Here is a 15,151-nt window from a genome sequence, read left to right as displayed (position 1 = left end):
TTGGATTCTTCTGTAAGCTTGCACAACTGCTTCTGCTGCCGCAACTGATGATTGAGAATCTTCTCTTTTGTTTTTGAAAATGAGAAGATTCCTTGAATGCCATATACTTCAGCATAGTGCAGCCATCAGCTCCATGTCAGCCTTGTTTTTTCTCCCCGTCATAAATTGAAATAAACTGCATACATCCTTGTTTTTACACAGCCCCATTTCTTCTCCAAAACAAGTCAGCTGCCATGTTTTTTTTGAAACTTTACAAGCAAAAAGAGCATGAAAAATGGACTCTCCCATTCCATAACACCTCTGGCACCGCGGGAATTGCACCACCTTCCTCTTCCACAAATTTTCCATAGTTGGCAACAAATCATTGAAAGCTCTCCACATGAAAATCTTTACTTTTTCTGGAATTTGAAGGTACCAGATAGCCTTCCAAAAATTCTGCTTCTCCTCCGAACAACTGGCCATGTCTGGGGTTTTCATCTTTAACGCCAATTGGTAACCACTCTTCACTGAGTACTCTCCCTTCTTGTCATAGTGCCATACTACTTGGTCTGGATTTGGTTGCCGTGGGAGGGGGATTCTTGTAATCTGCTCTGCATCAACTCTCAGAAAATTCTGTCGAATCAGCTCTTCATCCCATTCATGCTTTTCATTAATGAGCTCCGAAACAGCTGTCTCTGAATGCAATTTGGGGGGGGATATCAGCTTGAAAGTGTCAGGTCTTGGAAGCCATTTACTCTGATACACCTTCACTTGTTCATCATTTCCAATCCTCCACCTCAGCCCATTCTCAGTCACTTCTCTCCCCCAAAGAATGCTCCGCCATATAAAAGATGGTTGATAACCAGCTTTTGCCTCCATAAAGCTTGAGTGTTTAAAATATCTAGCCTTCATTATTCTCGCAACCAACGAATTTGGCTCTTGAATAATCCTCCAACCTTGTTTTGCAACAAGAGCTTGATTGAAGCTAGATAAATCTCGAAAACCCATTCCCCCTCTACTCTTAGCTTGACACATTTTCTCCCATCTTCGCCAGTGAATTGGCCTGTGGTCCTTGCTGTTCCCCCACCAGAACCGGGCTATGGCTTTTTGCATTTCTTCACAGAGACCTAAGGGAAGCTTAAACACACTCATAGCATATGCTGGCACTGCTTGGGCCACGGCCTTTATCAAAATTTCCTTTCCACCACACGAGAACAGCTTTGCCTGCCAACTGGAAATTTTGCTGAGAATTCTAAGCTTGATATCCTTGAAGAAAGAGGTCTTGTTTCTACCAATCATCGAGGGCAACCCGAGGTATTTCTCATGTCTAGAGACCACTGGCAGCTGGAAAGTGTCCTTAATTACCGAGATCAGCTCATGCTTTGTGTTTTGACTAAAAAACATGGATGACTTTTCGAAATTAAAGATTTGGCCTGAGGCATTAGTGTAACAGTCAAATACTCCTTTCAAGCTCCAACAATCTTCTTTTGTAGCTCTTACGAAGATTAAGCTGTCATCCGCAAATAAGAGATGGGTGATAGAAAGCTCCTTGCCGAACTTGATTCCATGAATGTGCTTGTTCATTTCGGCTTGGCTTAGGAGATTAGAAAAAACTTCTGCACAAAGAATGAATAAATATGGAGACAAAGGGCATCCTTGCCTTAGCCCTCTTTGCGGCTTAATCAACCCTTTAGCTACCCCATTTATCAACACCGAGAAAGATGGTGTAGTTATACATCTCATAATCAGCCTTACAAATTTTGAGGAAAAGCCAATTTTTTCTAAAGTACATTGCAAGAACTTCCATTCCACCCTATCATAGGCTTTGCTTACATCTAGTTTCAAGGCTACAATCCCATGCTTCTTCCCTTTGCTAATTCTTATTTTGTGAAGGCATTCATAACCTATGATTATGTTGTCAATGATGAGCCTATTAGGGACAAAGGCGCTTTGAGTTGGGGAGATGATATGATTCAAGATTAGCTTCAACCTATTTGCCACAGTTTTCACAATAATTCTGTAAATAACATTGCAAAGGCTGATAGGTCTAAAATCCCCCACTTTCCTAGGCTTGTCAATCTTCGGAATTAAAGCAATAAATGTATGATTCAAGGGGGTGATATTACCTCCATCATTAAGAACATGCAGGCAAACAGCTATGACTCCTTGGTTCACAGACTTCCAGTGCTTTTGAAAGAAAGCCGTTGGAAGACCGTCCGAGCCCGGAGCTTTTGATGGGTGCATTTGACTTAAAGCTTCTGTGATTTCAGCTTCTGTGTAGGGCTGATCGAGGTGTGCATTCATCTCACTTGAAATTTTGCAAGGCATGCCTTTAAGCGCTGACTCCAGTTGTTGCATCGTTGGATTTTTAGAAGTGAACATGTTGTCAAAATAATCACAAATGATCTTCTCAATTTCAGGAGCTTCTTCTGTCCAATTGTTTCTTTCATCAACAATTCCCCTAATCTTGTTTTTCCTCTTTCTTGCAGTAGCCTTGGAGTGGAAATACTTTGTATTTTTGTCCCCTTCCCGTAACCACACAGTCCTTGATCTTTGTCTCCAGTAGATTTCTTCATCAATTAGTAAATCGTCTATTTGTTTCTCTATTGCCTTTAGTTCAACTCCAGTGCAATATTGTTTACTGCTCTCCCTGTAACTCTTCAACTTTTTTATCAACTTTTCCAATTTTTCCTCCCTGCCCCAAAATTCCTCCTTGCTCCACAATTTTAACTCGGCCAGTGAATCTTTTGCTGTCTTTTTAAATTGTGCAATCGGATCTTCGCAATTCCAGCTTCTCTTTGCTTGCCACTCAGCAAAAACGATCTCTTGACATTTCTCATAGGGGCTCCACATATCTTCTTAATGGACCCTTGAGAAGGTTCTTTTACTGTACTGCTTCCTTCTGCCTCTTTCTTCCACAATCATCAGAATTGGACTATGATCGGACGCCCATGTCTCAAGATGCTCTGCAGCTATTTCATGGAACATGCCGGGATAAATAAACTGCTGGTTAGGCTAGTCACAGATTGACTAACATTCACTTCTATCAAGCTTATGAGATGCTATATTTGTTGAAGAGTTTTCATTTTAGCCCGGTAGAAGAATCCAGAGCATCACCCGTCTTCCAAGTTTTCAAACTTCGCCCAAAAGGCTAAAAAAAGGTTTCGGTTTGCAAGTGGGCTTTCGCTTTTCATTTTTATTTGGACAAATAGTGAAGTTTCGCATAAAGTTTAGTTACTGATTGGTCGTGGCTAAGATACCAAACACCTGCGAATTGAGTTTTTAACTTTTGAGAGTCGGACATGGAATGTGTGATGGGCCTACCAACAAAACCTCGGTAGTTGGGATCTTTTTGAGGGAAAAAAAAATATTTGTTTTCTCGAAAGAATATTTCTTTTAACTGCCAATTACACTTTTTCTCGCCGAGGCTGATCAATTTTTTTCTTTTAGTATAATTCAAAGAAAAATTCACATATTCCCTATGTCTTGATACTTTTTTTTATTTTTTTAACAATTGTATCATTACCATTTGAAATTTCGAATATAACCACATCAAAAGATTTTATTAACTGAACCAATAATTTTATATGAAAAAAAGGTCTATCTGATATCTAGAATTCCAATATTACTATAACATACGTAAAATAAACTTATTTAAAACTACTTTAACCAAGTAATCACATAATTGCTGGTGTAATTAAAAAGGTAAGACAATGCGTAAACATGTTTATATAAAATAGTAACATATGTATTAGATTTTGTAGTATAATGGTGAAATTCACTCACTTCCTATGGCAGAATGAATTTGTTAACTTTTTTTTTTCCATCCAATAAACTTATGATTGTAAAATACAATCGTAATTCAATAAAGAAAAAAGAAAAGAAAGAAAGGAGCGTCAATGGCTCGGATTCAAAAAGAAAAAAAAAAAAAAGAACAACAACAACTCATTTTAAACCGTTGATCTCATTTCCTAGTAGTCATCGAGGGAAAGATGTGAAGCCTTGCACGCACTGCCGGGGACACTGGAACATGGAAGTGACGGTCAAACTCGAACACGCCAGCCAGCGTACCTATGCGGAGAGAAAAAAAAAACAAAAATAATAAAAAAAATAAGGGACAAGGAGGGTGAGTTAAACTCATTTGCAAACCGCTGGTTTATTTAGACTTTTTACTCCCAATTAATTCAAAAAAATTAAAAAAAAAAGAGGAGTTTACATTTTTACTTTAACCTTTTTCAGGATGCAGATCGACGAATTCTGTACCTCGCGGTTTCCTCTGTTTACCGACAGATCACTGAGTCACGAGTCACCCACTTCATCCTTGATCCTTGTGGCCCACGTTGTCCTTATCCGCCGTTGTAAAAATTTTCCCTTCTTCATCGTCATCCAAATCAAAATCGAGAACCTGGCATTTTTAAGTCAATAATTTAATATACAAAAATTTTGAAAAAAAAAAAAATATTGCTGTTACAGCCTACGACAGTCAATAAGGCCCCCCGTCTCGCGCCACGAGGCCTTAACTCTCAACTACAAGTAAAGCCACATCTTACCCAACACTCAACAGACTACAACGCCTCACTGCACGCCGTTTTTGTCTATCTTATCTGCTAATCATTCCATTCTATTATTGATTTCTTTCTCTATTGTCATTATTTTTTGCACATTTGAAGCTTCTAATCGATCCTTGATCCGCTTACGGTACATGGCGGCCGGAGACGATTCCGATAAAGAAAAGGTCATCTACCTTCACGGTGACCTGGACTTGAAAATCATTCGAGCCCGGCGGTTACCTAACATGGACATGATGTCCGAACACCTCCGACGTTGTTTCACAGCCTGTGACGCTTGCAAAACTCCCGCCCCGACGCACGAGACCTTTCAGGACGATGACGGAGTCCGGCACACCAGCAAAATCATCCGCAAGAGTAAGATCATCACCAGTGACCCTTACGTCACCGTCGTGGTCCCTCAAGCCACCGTCGCCCGTACACGTGTCCTTAAAAATTCCCAAGAGCCTGTCTGGAACGAGCACTTCATCATTCCCTTAGCGCATCCCCTTGTCAACCTCGAGATTCAGGTCAAAGATGACGACGTCTTCGGCGCCCAAATAATCGGCACCGCCGCAATCCCTGCTGACACCATCGCGACCGGCGAGTTCATCTCGAGATGGTACGACATCATTGCCCCTTCCGGTAGTCCACCTAAGCCTGGTGCATCTATACAACTCGAGCTTAAGTTCACCCCCTGTGACAAAAATCCGCTGTACCGCCACGGCATTGCCGGCGATCCCGAGCAGAAGGGAGTGAGGAACACGTATTTTCCCTTGAGGAAAGGCTCTCACGTGAGGCTCTACCAGGATGCTCACGTGAGTGAGGGAATTTTTCCTGAGATTCCTTTGGACGATGGGAAGCTTTATAAGCCGGGGACTTGTTGGGAAGATATTTGTCACGCCATATCCGAGGCTCACCATTTGATCTATATCGTTGGCTGGTCTGTTTTTCATAAGATTAAGCTTATTAGAGAGCCGACAAGACCGTTGCCGCGTGGTGGCGACTTGACTCTCGGTGAGTTGCTTAAGTATAAATCGGAGGAAGGTGTTCGAGTTTTGTTGTTGATTTGGGACGATAAGACCTCGCATGACAAGCTTGGCGTCAAAACGGTGAGGATTTTGATTAAGTTTGTTTGCTACTTATTTATTATGTCATTTTCTAAGTTAAGAACAAATCAACCAAAGATTATTATTAAAATACTAGTAATGTGGACTGGCATTAATTTAATTGTAATGCTTATTTGTTTGTTCATTATCCAATTAAATTAAGAATATTAGGCATCATATGGACTAATATTCTATGCAACTGCTTTCTTTTATTTGATTTGATTTGATTTTTGGGTGTGTTAGTGGTGTCTTTGTTACTTGTTTGATTGGCTAGGGCTATGTTTGGAATTGAGATTTTGTAGATTAGAAGACTGCTGTGAAATTGAATCACTAAGCTGTCAAGTACAAGTGGATAACTAGTAAGTAAGCTTTAGCCACCCAGTAAAAGTGGGTGTTGAACCAGCACTTGCTTGTTGTTTTTTGACAATTAAGCATACAAACATTTGCCAAGTCATTGAATTTTTTCTTTTAAACCGCTAATTACTTTTGTGTTTGGAGCAATAATATGATGTGGGATTGGGTGGTGCAGGCAGGAGTGATGGCCACGCATGATGAAGAAACAAAGAAATTTTTCAAGCATTCATCTGTCAATTGTGTTTTGGCACCTCGTTATGCTAGTAGCAAGCTTAGCTACTTCAAACAACAGGTATATTTTATTTCACAGTTCGGTAATGTGCTGTGTTTGTATTTCGACAACTCCATTATTTCTGATTAGTGTCAATTGATAGTTACGTAGTTTTAGTTACATTTTACAAATGATTGTTTTTTTTTTTTAAGTCTCTAAACTTTGTTTATTGCTTGTTTTTGATAAGTTTTCTTCTTCCTTATTTGTTTGTGTGGTGGGTTTTCCCAGATTGTTGGAACAATCTTTACCCACCATCAAAAATGTGTTCTTGTAGACACACAGGCATCTGGTAATAATCGAAAGATTACAGCATTTATAGGAGGTATTGACCTTTGCGATGGTCGCTATGATACACCTGAGCACCGTCTATTTCGTGATCTCGACACTGTCTTCAAGGATGATTTTCATAATCCTACATATCCTGTGAGTGGCTGACCAAAATATAAATTTCTATCGGACTTCGCATTTTTATTACCACATAGCATTAGACTTTTGGAATGTTATTCCTTTATTTGTCTTTACACTTTCTCTTTCCGTGATTGTGTATCAGATTGGAACCAAGGCTCCAAGGGAACCATGGCATGATTTGCATTGCAGATTAGATGGGCCTGCTGCATATGATGTTCTTATCAACTTTGAGCAGCGTTGGAGAAAAGCAACCAAGTTGACAGAGTTAACTTTCAAGTTCAAAAGGGTCTCTCATTGGCGTGATGATTATCTGATTAAGATAGGGCGCATCTCGTGGATACTAAGTCCTGAGCTATCTCTTAAAACGAATGGAACAACAATAGTTCCAAGGGATGATAATGTAGTACGTGTTTCAAAGGAGGATGATCCTGAAAACTGGCATGTTCAGGTCATATGGTGCAAATCATAAATTAATCAAAAAATTATTTGGTTTTGTATTTTTATTTCACTAATTCTTAGTAAGGTCTATCTCTGTCTCTCTCTCTCTTTTGGGTCACAGATTTTCCGGTCCATAGACTCAGGATCAGTGAAAGGATTTCCAAAATCTATTGAGGACATTGATGACCAGGTTTATATGTGAACTACTTTCCTTCTTTGAATTCTTAGATAGAAAATCACTTGCATTTGGGCCTAAGACAATGGTGCTTCAAGATTTTGATCTGTACTTGTGTTTCTAATTCACAACTTAGTTTATTATCCAGTTCTAAATGACATTCTTCTCTTGCAGAGCCTTATCTGTGCAAAAGATGTGGTGATAGATAAGAGCATTCAAACAGCTTATATCCAAGCAATCAGATCTGCTCAGCATTTTATATATATTGAAAATCAGTATTTTCTTGGATCATCTTATGCATGGCCATCGTATAAAAATGCAGGTTAAAGTCACAATTTTAATCACATCACAGAGTTAATTGCTTTTGTTTGTTACTTCTTTTTTCTAATTTCTGCAACCAAAGGTTTATTACAGCAAGAAGCAAATGCATATGAAGTATTTGATTGCAGAATTGTAGGTTAGCTCTTTAAAATGTCTGTTCTGGAACTGATAATAGAATTCCGCTGGACTAAGCATTAGTGGTTGCTAGCACAGCTTAGGGTTATGTTTCTCTCCTCCCTTCCCCTCCGGATTGGGGAATATCAAGTACAATTTATTTTGTTGTAGCTCCTTTATTGGTGCCATGCACTTGCAGTCTTCACATATTTTTCAAAGCATTGTAAATAGTCTCTTTTGATTTTTACTGCAATTTTGGGCAATTGATGTGCTTCTGCTTTATCTTGACCTGTTGACTACAAAATAGTTGCCTTCATATATTTGTACCTTGTTTCAGTTTATATTTGGTATCAAATGAATGGTGACTGTTTATAGTATTAATTTCCCTGAGTTTCTGAAGTTACTTTGGTTTTGTCTGAGCAGGAGCTGATAATCTTATCCCGATGGAGTTGGCTTTAAAGATTGCTAGTAAAATTAGAGCTAATGAGAGATTTGCAGTGTATGTCATCATACCTATGTGGCCTGAGGGTGATCCCAAAACTAACACCGTGCAAGAAATTCTGTTTTGGCAGGTTTTTTTTGTTATATACCTTCCAATCTTCATAAATTTGGAACATCAATTTTTATATGTATAAACTAACTGAATGACTTATAAAAAGAAAAAAAGGAAGAGGCGGAATACAAATTTTAAATAGACTACTAATAATGTTGCTGTGCTATGATTTCTGGTTCTTGGTAATTATAGTTGAGAGTAATAGTTTGTTTCCATCCTTAATCACTGCAGATTTAATACGATTCTTCTTTCATGGATGGTTATTTCTGTTGGACTTTTGATTGGTATTATGTGGTTACATCTTGGGGAACTTGTACATGGTTTAATTCCAACTTCACTGTTGTTATACTGTTTCACAATGAGAAGTATGATATCATTTCTAGATACTAAATTGAAATGCTACTAACCGGGTTTATCCTCTGCAGTAATAATTTTGAGTTTATTGTTAACTTTTCGCGTGGGAATTAGGTTCAAATTAGTTTTGTCTTAAAATGTTACTGATATTTTCTGTCAGTACTCTGAGGTTAAACTTCAATTTACCCCTACTTAGAATGGCAATCTTCAATGTGAAACCATCAATTTATCCCCATTTTCTATTAAGAAGATTCCAAAGAAAGAACAAGAAAAAATCATCAATGTGTCCCCCCATTTGCCTCATCTTTTGAACGATAATGGGGGGTTTTTAGCTCTTTTGGGGTAAATTTGTTATGACTGTGGAAATATGTTTGCTCTGACATTATATATTTGGATTTTGCAGAGCCAGACGATGCAGATGATGTATAGTGTTGTTGCACAGGAACTGAGGGAAATGCAAGTGGACGCACATCCTCAAGATTACCTCAGTTTTTATTGTCTCGGAAAACGGGAAGAAGCTCCTAAGGATGTATTGGCCAATAATGGTGATAAGGTGTTTACCTAAGAGGAAAATTCCTTTTGTTCTTTTCGTAAGCATGTTAACGATCAACTGTTCTTGCTAGGATTTAAACATAATAGTTGGCTATAATTATGACTAAATTTCATGGTAGCTTAGTTGATTAATAATGAAATTAGTTTGCCAATTATTTTATGTAAAATTTTGTCTAAATCAAATCAGAACTTGTGTTACTCTGATCCGTGATCTTTCTCCTCTGACATCTCTATTAGTTTTTTATGTAGACCCACTATTTCTGTTGTTAGCATGTTAACAAAGCCCAAAGGATGTCAAATATACAACCGAAAGAAGTCTAATCTAATTACTTAATTTCTGTCGTCGAGGGATAACGACCAACAAGTTAACCACGAAATTTCCTGTCTATATTAAGCATTGGCTTATATGCATTTTCCTTGGTTTAGTATTAAAGCAAGAAAGAAGATTCTGGATTAATTGTGGCAATTTTCATCAGATGCTTGGAATAAGTTTCTCCAATTTCTTCATGAGGATTGAAGGCTCACAAAAATGTTGTCATATTCACATCTTTGCCAATAGTTTTCTGGGCCCTTGCTTATAACTGTGCGTAGTGCTACATGTACTTGGAGGTTTCTAATCTAGGATGTGTCGGTAGGTTTGTTATTGTAAATACCTGTAGATCAATGTAGTACTTTTGGGGAAAAAAAGAAAAAAGAAACTGTAGTTTCTCTTGGGAGTAGAGATTTACAACTTTTAATATCAAATATGAGTTCTCTCAAGAAAATTTATGAAAAAACAAAAGTTGTTATAAGTTTTGACTAATTCCAGTTTACTTTCAGGTCTCTGATTCACAGAAAAATCAGCGCTTCATGATATATGTGCATGCCAAGGGGATGATAGTAGATGATGAATATGTGATCATGGGATCTGCCAACATTAACCAAAGATCCATGGCTGGTTCCAAAGACACTGAGATAGCTATGGGTTCTTATCAGCCGCATCACACATGGGCTAGGAAGCTGAAACATCCACATGGTCAGGTTTGTAGATGATCTTGTTTTCTTTGTTTTCTTTCTTCTGTAATAAAGGAAGTTGACTTACATGGGTTCATTATTGTATATGCATGGTCAAGACCTGTTTTATAATAATATTCTTTTCTATTAATTATCAATCACAAGCTGCTCATGTAGAAGCTTAGATTAGAAAAGAATCCTATTCAGAAATAACAATCCAGGTTTGCTTCCATCAAGTTTCTTGAACCTTGCTATATGTGATTTAGGAAGTTACATTTTGAAATGAAATGTCTGATAATTAAACATTTTTTCCCCATCTATATGCCTAGCAAGTATAATATTGTAAGTGCCCTATGAATGTCGGTCTTGAAACATCTTTTATGGTCTGTAACTATAATTCTGCAGATATATGGGTATAGGAAGTCACTTTGGTCAGAGCATCTTGGCATGCTAGATAATTGCTTTGAGGAACCAGAAAGTTTAGACTGTATAAGGAAGGTAAATCAGATTGCTGGAGAAAACTGGGGTAGATTCACAGCCATGGAGTTCACACCATTGCAGGGCCACCTCCTCAGATATCCTCTGCAAGTAGATGCTGATGGGACAGTGAGCCCCTTACCAGGTTATGAGCAATTCCCTGATGCCGGTGGTAAAATCATTGGTGTTCATTCCATGAGTCTTCCTGATATGTTGACAACCTGATCTCCTACCGGTTTTCTGTTCATAGAAGAGGTGGAGAAAAGAATATTCAAGGGACAGTATGTGTAATCGTGTATTTGTGTTCTGCATTGTGAATTTGTGATTCTTTTTAATTACTGAGTTTTCTTTTGTAAATTGTTATATTTTTTTAATGTGTATTATGTTTTGAATGACCCTTCAGTTGTTTTGGCAAGTACTTGGCGCATGATGTAATGAATCTGTGCCCGTGAATACGGTTACCAGTGATAGTTGACATGTATGTACTCTTTTATCTCATAACGAAAAATGACTTGTACACTGTTTGGCATTGTTTTTAGGGGGATAAAAAATAATTGTGAAAAATGAAAAGTTAATTTTGATATTTAATAAATCTTTTTAGAAATAATTTTCGTAAAATTACTTGAATCTTCAGTATAGGATTTTAAAAAATAGGAAATGACCACTTTTTCAAAACAAGAATTAGTTTTATATTTAATCTAATTTTATATATATCTTCATATATATTATAAAAATTTTAAATTATTCTTATTAATTAAGAAATAAAATTATTAATTTTTAAGAGATAATTATTATTATTAGTTATATTGAGATAACAAAATAAAAATATAAAATGTTTATTTTAGTTATCAATTACTATATACATACAATGAAAAAAATATATAAGTGTAAATAAATTTTGTTTAATTTCATATTCAATTTAGTTATTTATATTCTAATAACAATTTAATAATAAAATTTATTGAATACGTACGATTATTTTTAAAATTTACAATATTTTTAAAAATTAATTTTATTAAATATTTAATTAATTTTCATGAGAATTGATTAATTTTGTAGTAAAATTAGTAATAATTATCTTAAAAGCTACAATATGATCAAACCCCATTAGTGGGCAAACGAGCATTGATCGACTCTTTTACTTATTTAAGTACTAGGAAATAGAACCGCACTTCGTGCGGCTTTAAAAAAATAATTTAGTATTATCTTTTTTTATTACTTTGCACTTGATGAAACTGATAAAAAATATTAATTATTTTTTTTAAGATGACGCAGCCTTATAAAACTAATGTTATTTATGAAAGTTAATTATTTTTTTGTTAACATTAAAAATATATATTAATGTGTATAGTTAAGTGCACACAACCTTTTCATTAATAAAAATTTTGTTCACACTAATCAACTCTCTATTTTTCTTGGTATTAACAGACTCCCACATCTTACAAAACCTAACCCTTATCATCCAATTATCTTTATCATTGTTTAACTCATGAAGAAAAGAGTACTCCATGAAGCACACAATACTAAAAATTTAAATAAGTCAAAAAATAAAAACACAAGAACATTTCTAAAGAGGATGTTGGTTAAATAAAAAAAAAATCCAAACATAATAAATCTTAAATGCTTAATATTTATAGAGTTTGAAGAAGCCAAAAGACACTAAATAAAAGGTTGCATAATTAAATTTGGGATTATGACATTAAAATTAGGTCCTAGTGGCATTGGTTAGGGAAGATGAATGAACCTTCCTTCCTATATTAATTAGTTGATGTATTTTAAACCACTAAAGTTTAGATGTTGGCTTAATAAAATAAGTGAATGTTTCAAAACTTATAATTAATTTATTATTAATGGTTACATATTGTTGAATTTAAATAGAAGAGGAAGGGACATGTAATCTTTTGTAATCTATTAATTATTTTCTATTTTTAATCTCAACCAATATATTAGATAATAGAGAATATAAAAATATGAGAAATAATAATGCCACAAATCTTAACTACTTAATATTTATAGAGTTTGAAGAAGCCAAAAGGCACTAAACAAAAGGTTGCATAATTAAATATGAGATTATAGCATTAAAATTAGACCCTAATGGCATTGTTGGGGGAAGATGAAGGAACATTCATTCCTATATTAATTAATTGATATATTTAAGCCACTAAAGTTTTATTGTTGGCATAATAAAATAAATAAATTTTTCAAGATTTATAATTAATTATTATTAATGGTTAAATATTATTGAATTTAAATAGAAAGAGGAAGAGACATGTAATCTTTTATAATCTAATAATTATTTTTTTATTTTTAATATTTCGTAATGTAATTATTTTTTTAATATCAACCAATTATTAGATAATAGAGAATACAAGAAGATGAGAAATAGTGATGCCACATCACCTCCTCTAGTCCCAACTTTATATATAGATAGATAGATTAGGTGATGTATTTTAAGGCACTAAAGTTTAATTGATAGTATAATAAATTTTGAAGAAGCCAAAAGACACTCAACAAAAGGTTGCATAATTAAATATGGGATTATGACATTAAAATTAGGCCTTAGTGGCATTGTTGAGGGAAAATGAAAGAACCTCTCTTCTTATGTTAATTAATTCATGTATTTTAATCCACTAAAGTTTAATTGCTAGCATAATAAAATAAATAAATGTTTCAAAAGGCTTATAATTAATTATTATTAATGATTACATATTGTTGAATTTAAATAGAAAGAGAAAAAAAATACAAAGAATATCCACTAATATTTTAGATATTTTAGATAATAGAAAATATAAAAAGATGATGAATGATATATATTAATAAAGTTATTATTTATTAAATGTGTTAAATACAATCAAATTAATTATAAGAAGATGAAAAGCCAAATCTTAAAAAAAAAATCTCTATTTATTAGATAATAGAGAATATACAAAGAAGCAAAATGGTGATGCTACATCACCTCCTCAAGTCCTAACTTTATATATATATATAGATTTGCCGTTTCTAAACTTAATTAGGGCCCGCTCAATATTGTTTTGGGTTATTTAGCGTCAGCCCCCACAAGTTTCGACCATTTGCGCCGCGCACCCACAAGTTTTGATCATGTGCGCCGCGCACCCATTGCTGTTAAAATAACTGTTATCTGTTACTGTACCGTTTGTGATTTTGGAAAATGATGAAATTGCCCATATTTATTAGGATGACATTATTGTCCTTAAATAACAATCTAATTATAGTAAAGCATTTGCAGCTGTGCATTGTAACGGCTATATAGGCAGAACAAGTCTTTGATTTACAGTTCCTTTGCAACGGTAACATAACGGCATGCCACTTCCACTAGCTATAAATATTGCACATGACAATTCCTCATCTTCAGCATGCCTATCAAACCCCACCACATTTAAATTACTACAAACAACAGTCATTGTTTAGCTTCAAGTTGTCATTATTAAGCCCAACTAGAAGCATAACCAGAAGCATTACTAGAAGTATCACTTGAAGCACCACCAGCTACTGAATTTACAACCTAGTCAACATATACATTGGTAGAAGAATGTCTAGCTGCTCCGGGGGTGCTTCAAGTTCATCAAAATCAAAACCCGACTCAGAAAAGAATTTAATCAATGGAGGAATTTTCAAGTTCCACAACAAAGTTTGCTATTGTAGAGTCAGGGCAGCCATTAAAATATCAGAATCTAAGTCAAATCCCAACAGATTATACTATAGTTGTCCTAATGATCCTGCATGTGGTTTCTTTAGATGGTGGACGCCATCTAGAGAGGAGATTGCAGAATTTACAAGACAAATGAACCCGTTTGAAGAGCAAGGTATTGACACCAGTGACAACAATATTATGAAATTGACAATGGCTGACCTTGATCAGAGGACTGTGACAATTGAAATCCTTCTTTATCAACTGAAAAAGTATCAATTCATCACAATGGTTATTTTATTATTTCTCACAACTATCATTTACTGTAAGTTATGAAAAATGTTTTCAGAATGGTTGCTTAGCTTTAGAAAATGCAGAGAAATTAAGTGTAACAGTTGCTCATATTCATTGTAGTTAATAATATAAAATATATCATGGAGTAATATATATTGGCAGCATCTGAAATGGTGTATTAATCACCTGTATGGTTACACAGCAATGTATCCAACAAAAAACAAAAAACAATATTGGTCTACCTATATGTAAGTCCTACATATATACTTTGCCAACAACTTTCATAATGCCACAAACCCCTGGCAACATAACCTAAGCATTAGTTTATATTTAAGCTCCATGTGCAGACTAACATTACACATCCAAAAAGGACCAACTCCAGAATTTCAGCTATAAACTAACCATTGCATTTTTCTTCCCAATAAAAAACAAAAGCTTCAGCTGGTTCATTGTGGCATTGTGGAAGGTGTTAAAAAATGCTTATATACCTCCACTACTTGGTATTGTTACTGCTGCCAATGTCTCCAATGCATTCACCAATCACTGCATTATGATAAGTAATA

General features: G+C 35.2%; 1 protein-coding gene and 1 long non-coding RNA gene across 2 annotated transcripts; one reads left to right on the top strand and one right to left on the bottom strand.

Moving 5' to 3' along the window:
• Positions 1-3,771: 3,771 nt before the first annotated feature.
• On the bottom strand, positions 3,772-4,333 carry LOC127903713 (uncharacterized). The gene is made up of 2 exons (XR_008056487.1): positions 4,196-4,333; positions 3,772-4,050 (listed from the first exon to the last, which is right to left on the bottom strand). It is a non-coding gene; the product is annotated as an uncharacterized LOC127903713 (long non-coding RNA).
• A 204-nt stretch (positions 4,334-4,537) lies between these two features.
• Positions 4,538-11,042, top strand: LOC102618083 (phospholipase D delta). Its single transcript, XM_006466969.2, has 10 exons — positions 4,538-5,638; positions 6,165-6,281; positions 6,489-6,683; positions 6,811-7,116; positions 7,228-7,296; positions 7,456-7,603; positions 8,140-8,288; positions 9,027-9,176; positions 9,995-10,195; positions 10,574-11,042. The coding sequence occupies exons 1-10, from the start codon at positions 4,682-4,684 to the stop codon at positions 10,868-10,870; spliced, it is 2,589 nt and encodes an 862-aa protein (XP_006467032.1). The 5' UTR covers positions 4,538-4,681; the 3' UTR covers positions 10,871-11,042.
• Positions 11,043-15,151: the final 4,109 nt, after the last annotated feature.

This window comes from Citrus sinensis, chromosome 7, assembly GCF_022201045.2.
Source record: "Citrus sinensis cultivar Valencia sweet orange chromosome 7, DVS_A1.0, whole genome shotgun sequence".
Taxonomy (NCBI): Eukaryota; Viridiplantae; Streptophyta; class Magnoliopsida; order Sapindales; family Rutaceae; genus Citrus; species Citrus sinensis.
The sequence above is the reverse complement of the archived record's forward strand: the minus strand, read 5'-3'. Positions and strand labels throughout refer to the sequence as shown.

Excerpts from the sequence above, each read along its gene's own strand:
- LOC102618083 (XM_006466969.2), top strand. The coding sequence starts at position 4,682 with ATGGCGGCCGGAGACGATTCCGATAAAGAAAAGGTCATCTACCTTCAC. Across the intron at positions 6,684-6,810 it reads TTCATAATCCTACATATCCT|ATTGGAACCAAGGCTCCAAG; the intron begins GTGAGTGGCTGA and ends ATTGTGTATCAG. Across the intron at positions 8,289-9,026 it reads AAGAAATTCTGTTTTGGCAG|AGCCAGACGATGCAGATGAT; the intron begins GTTTTTTTTGTT and ends TGGATTTTGCAG.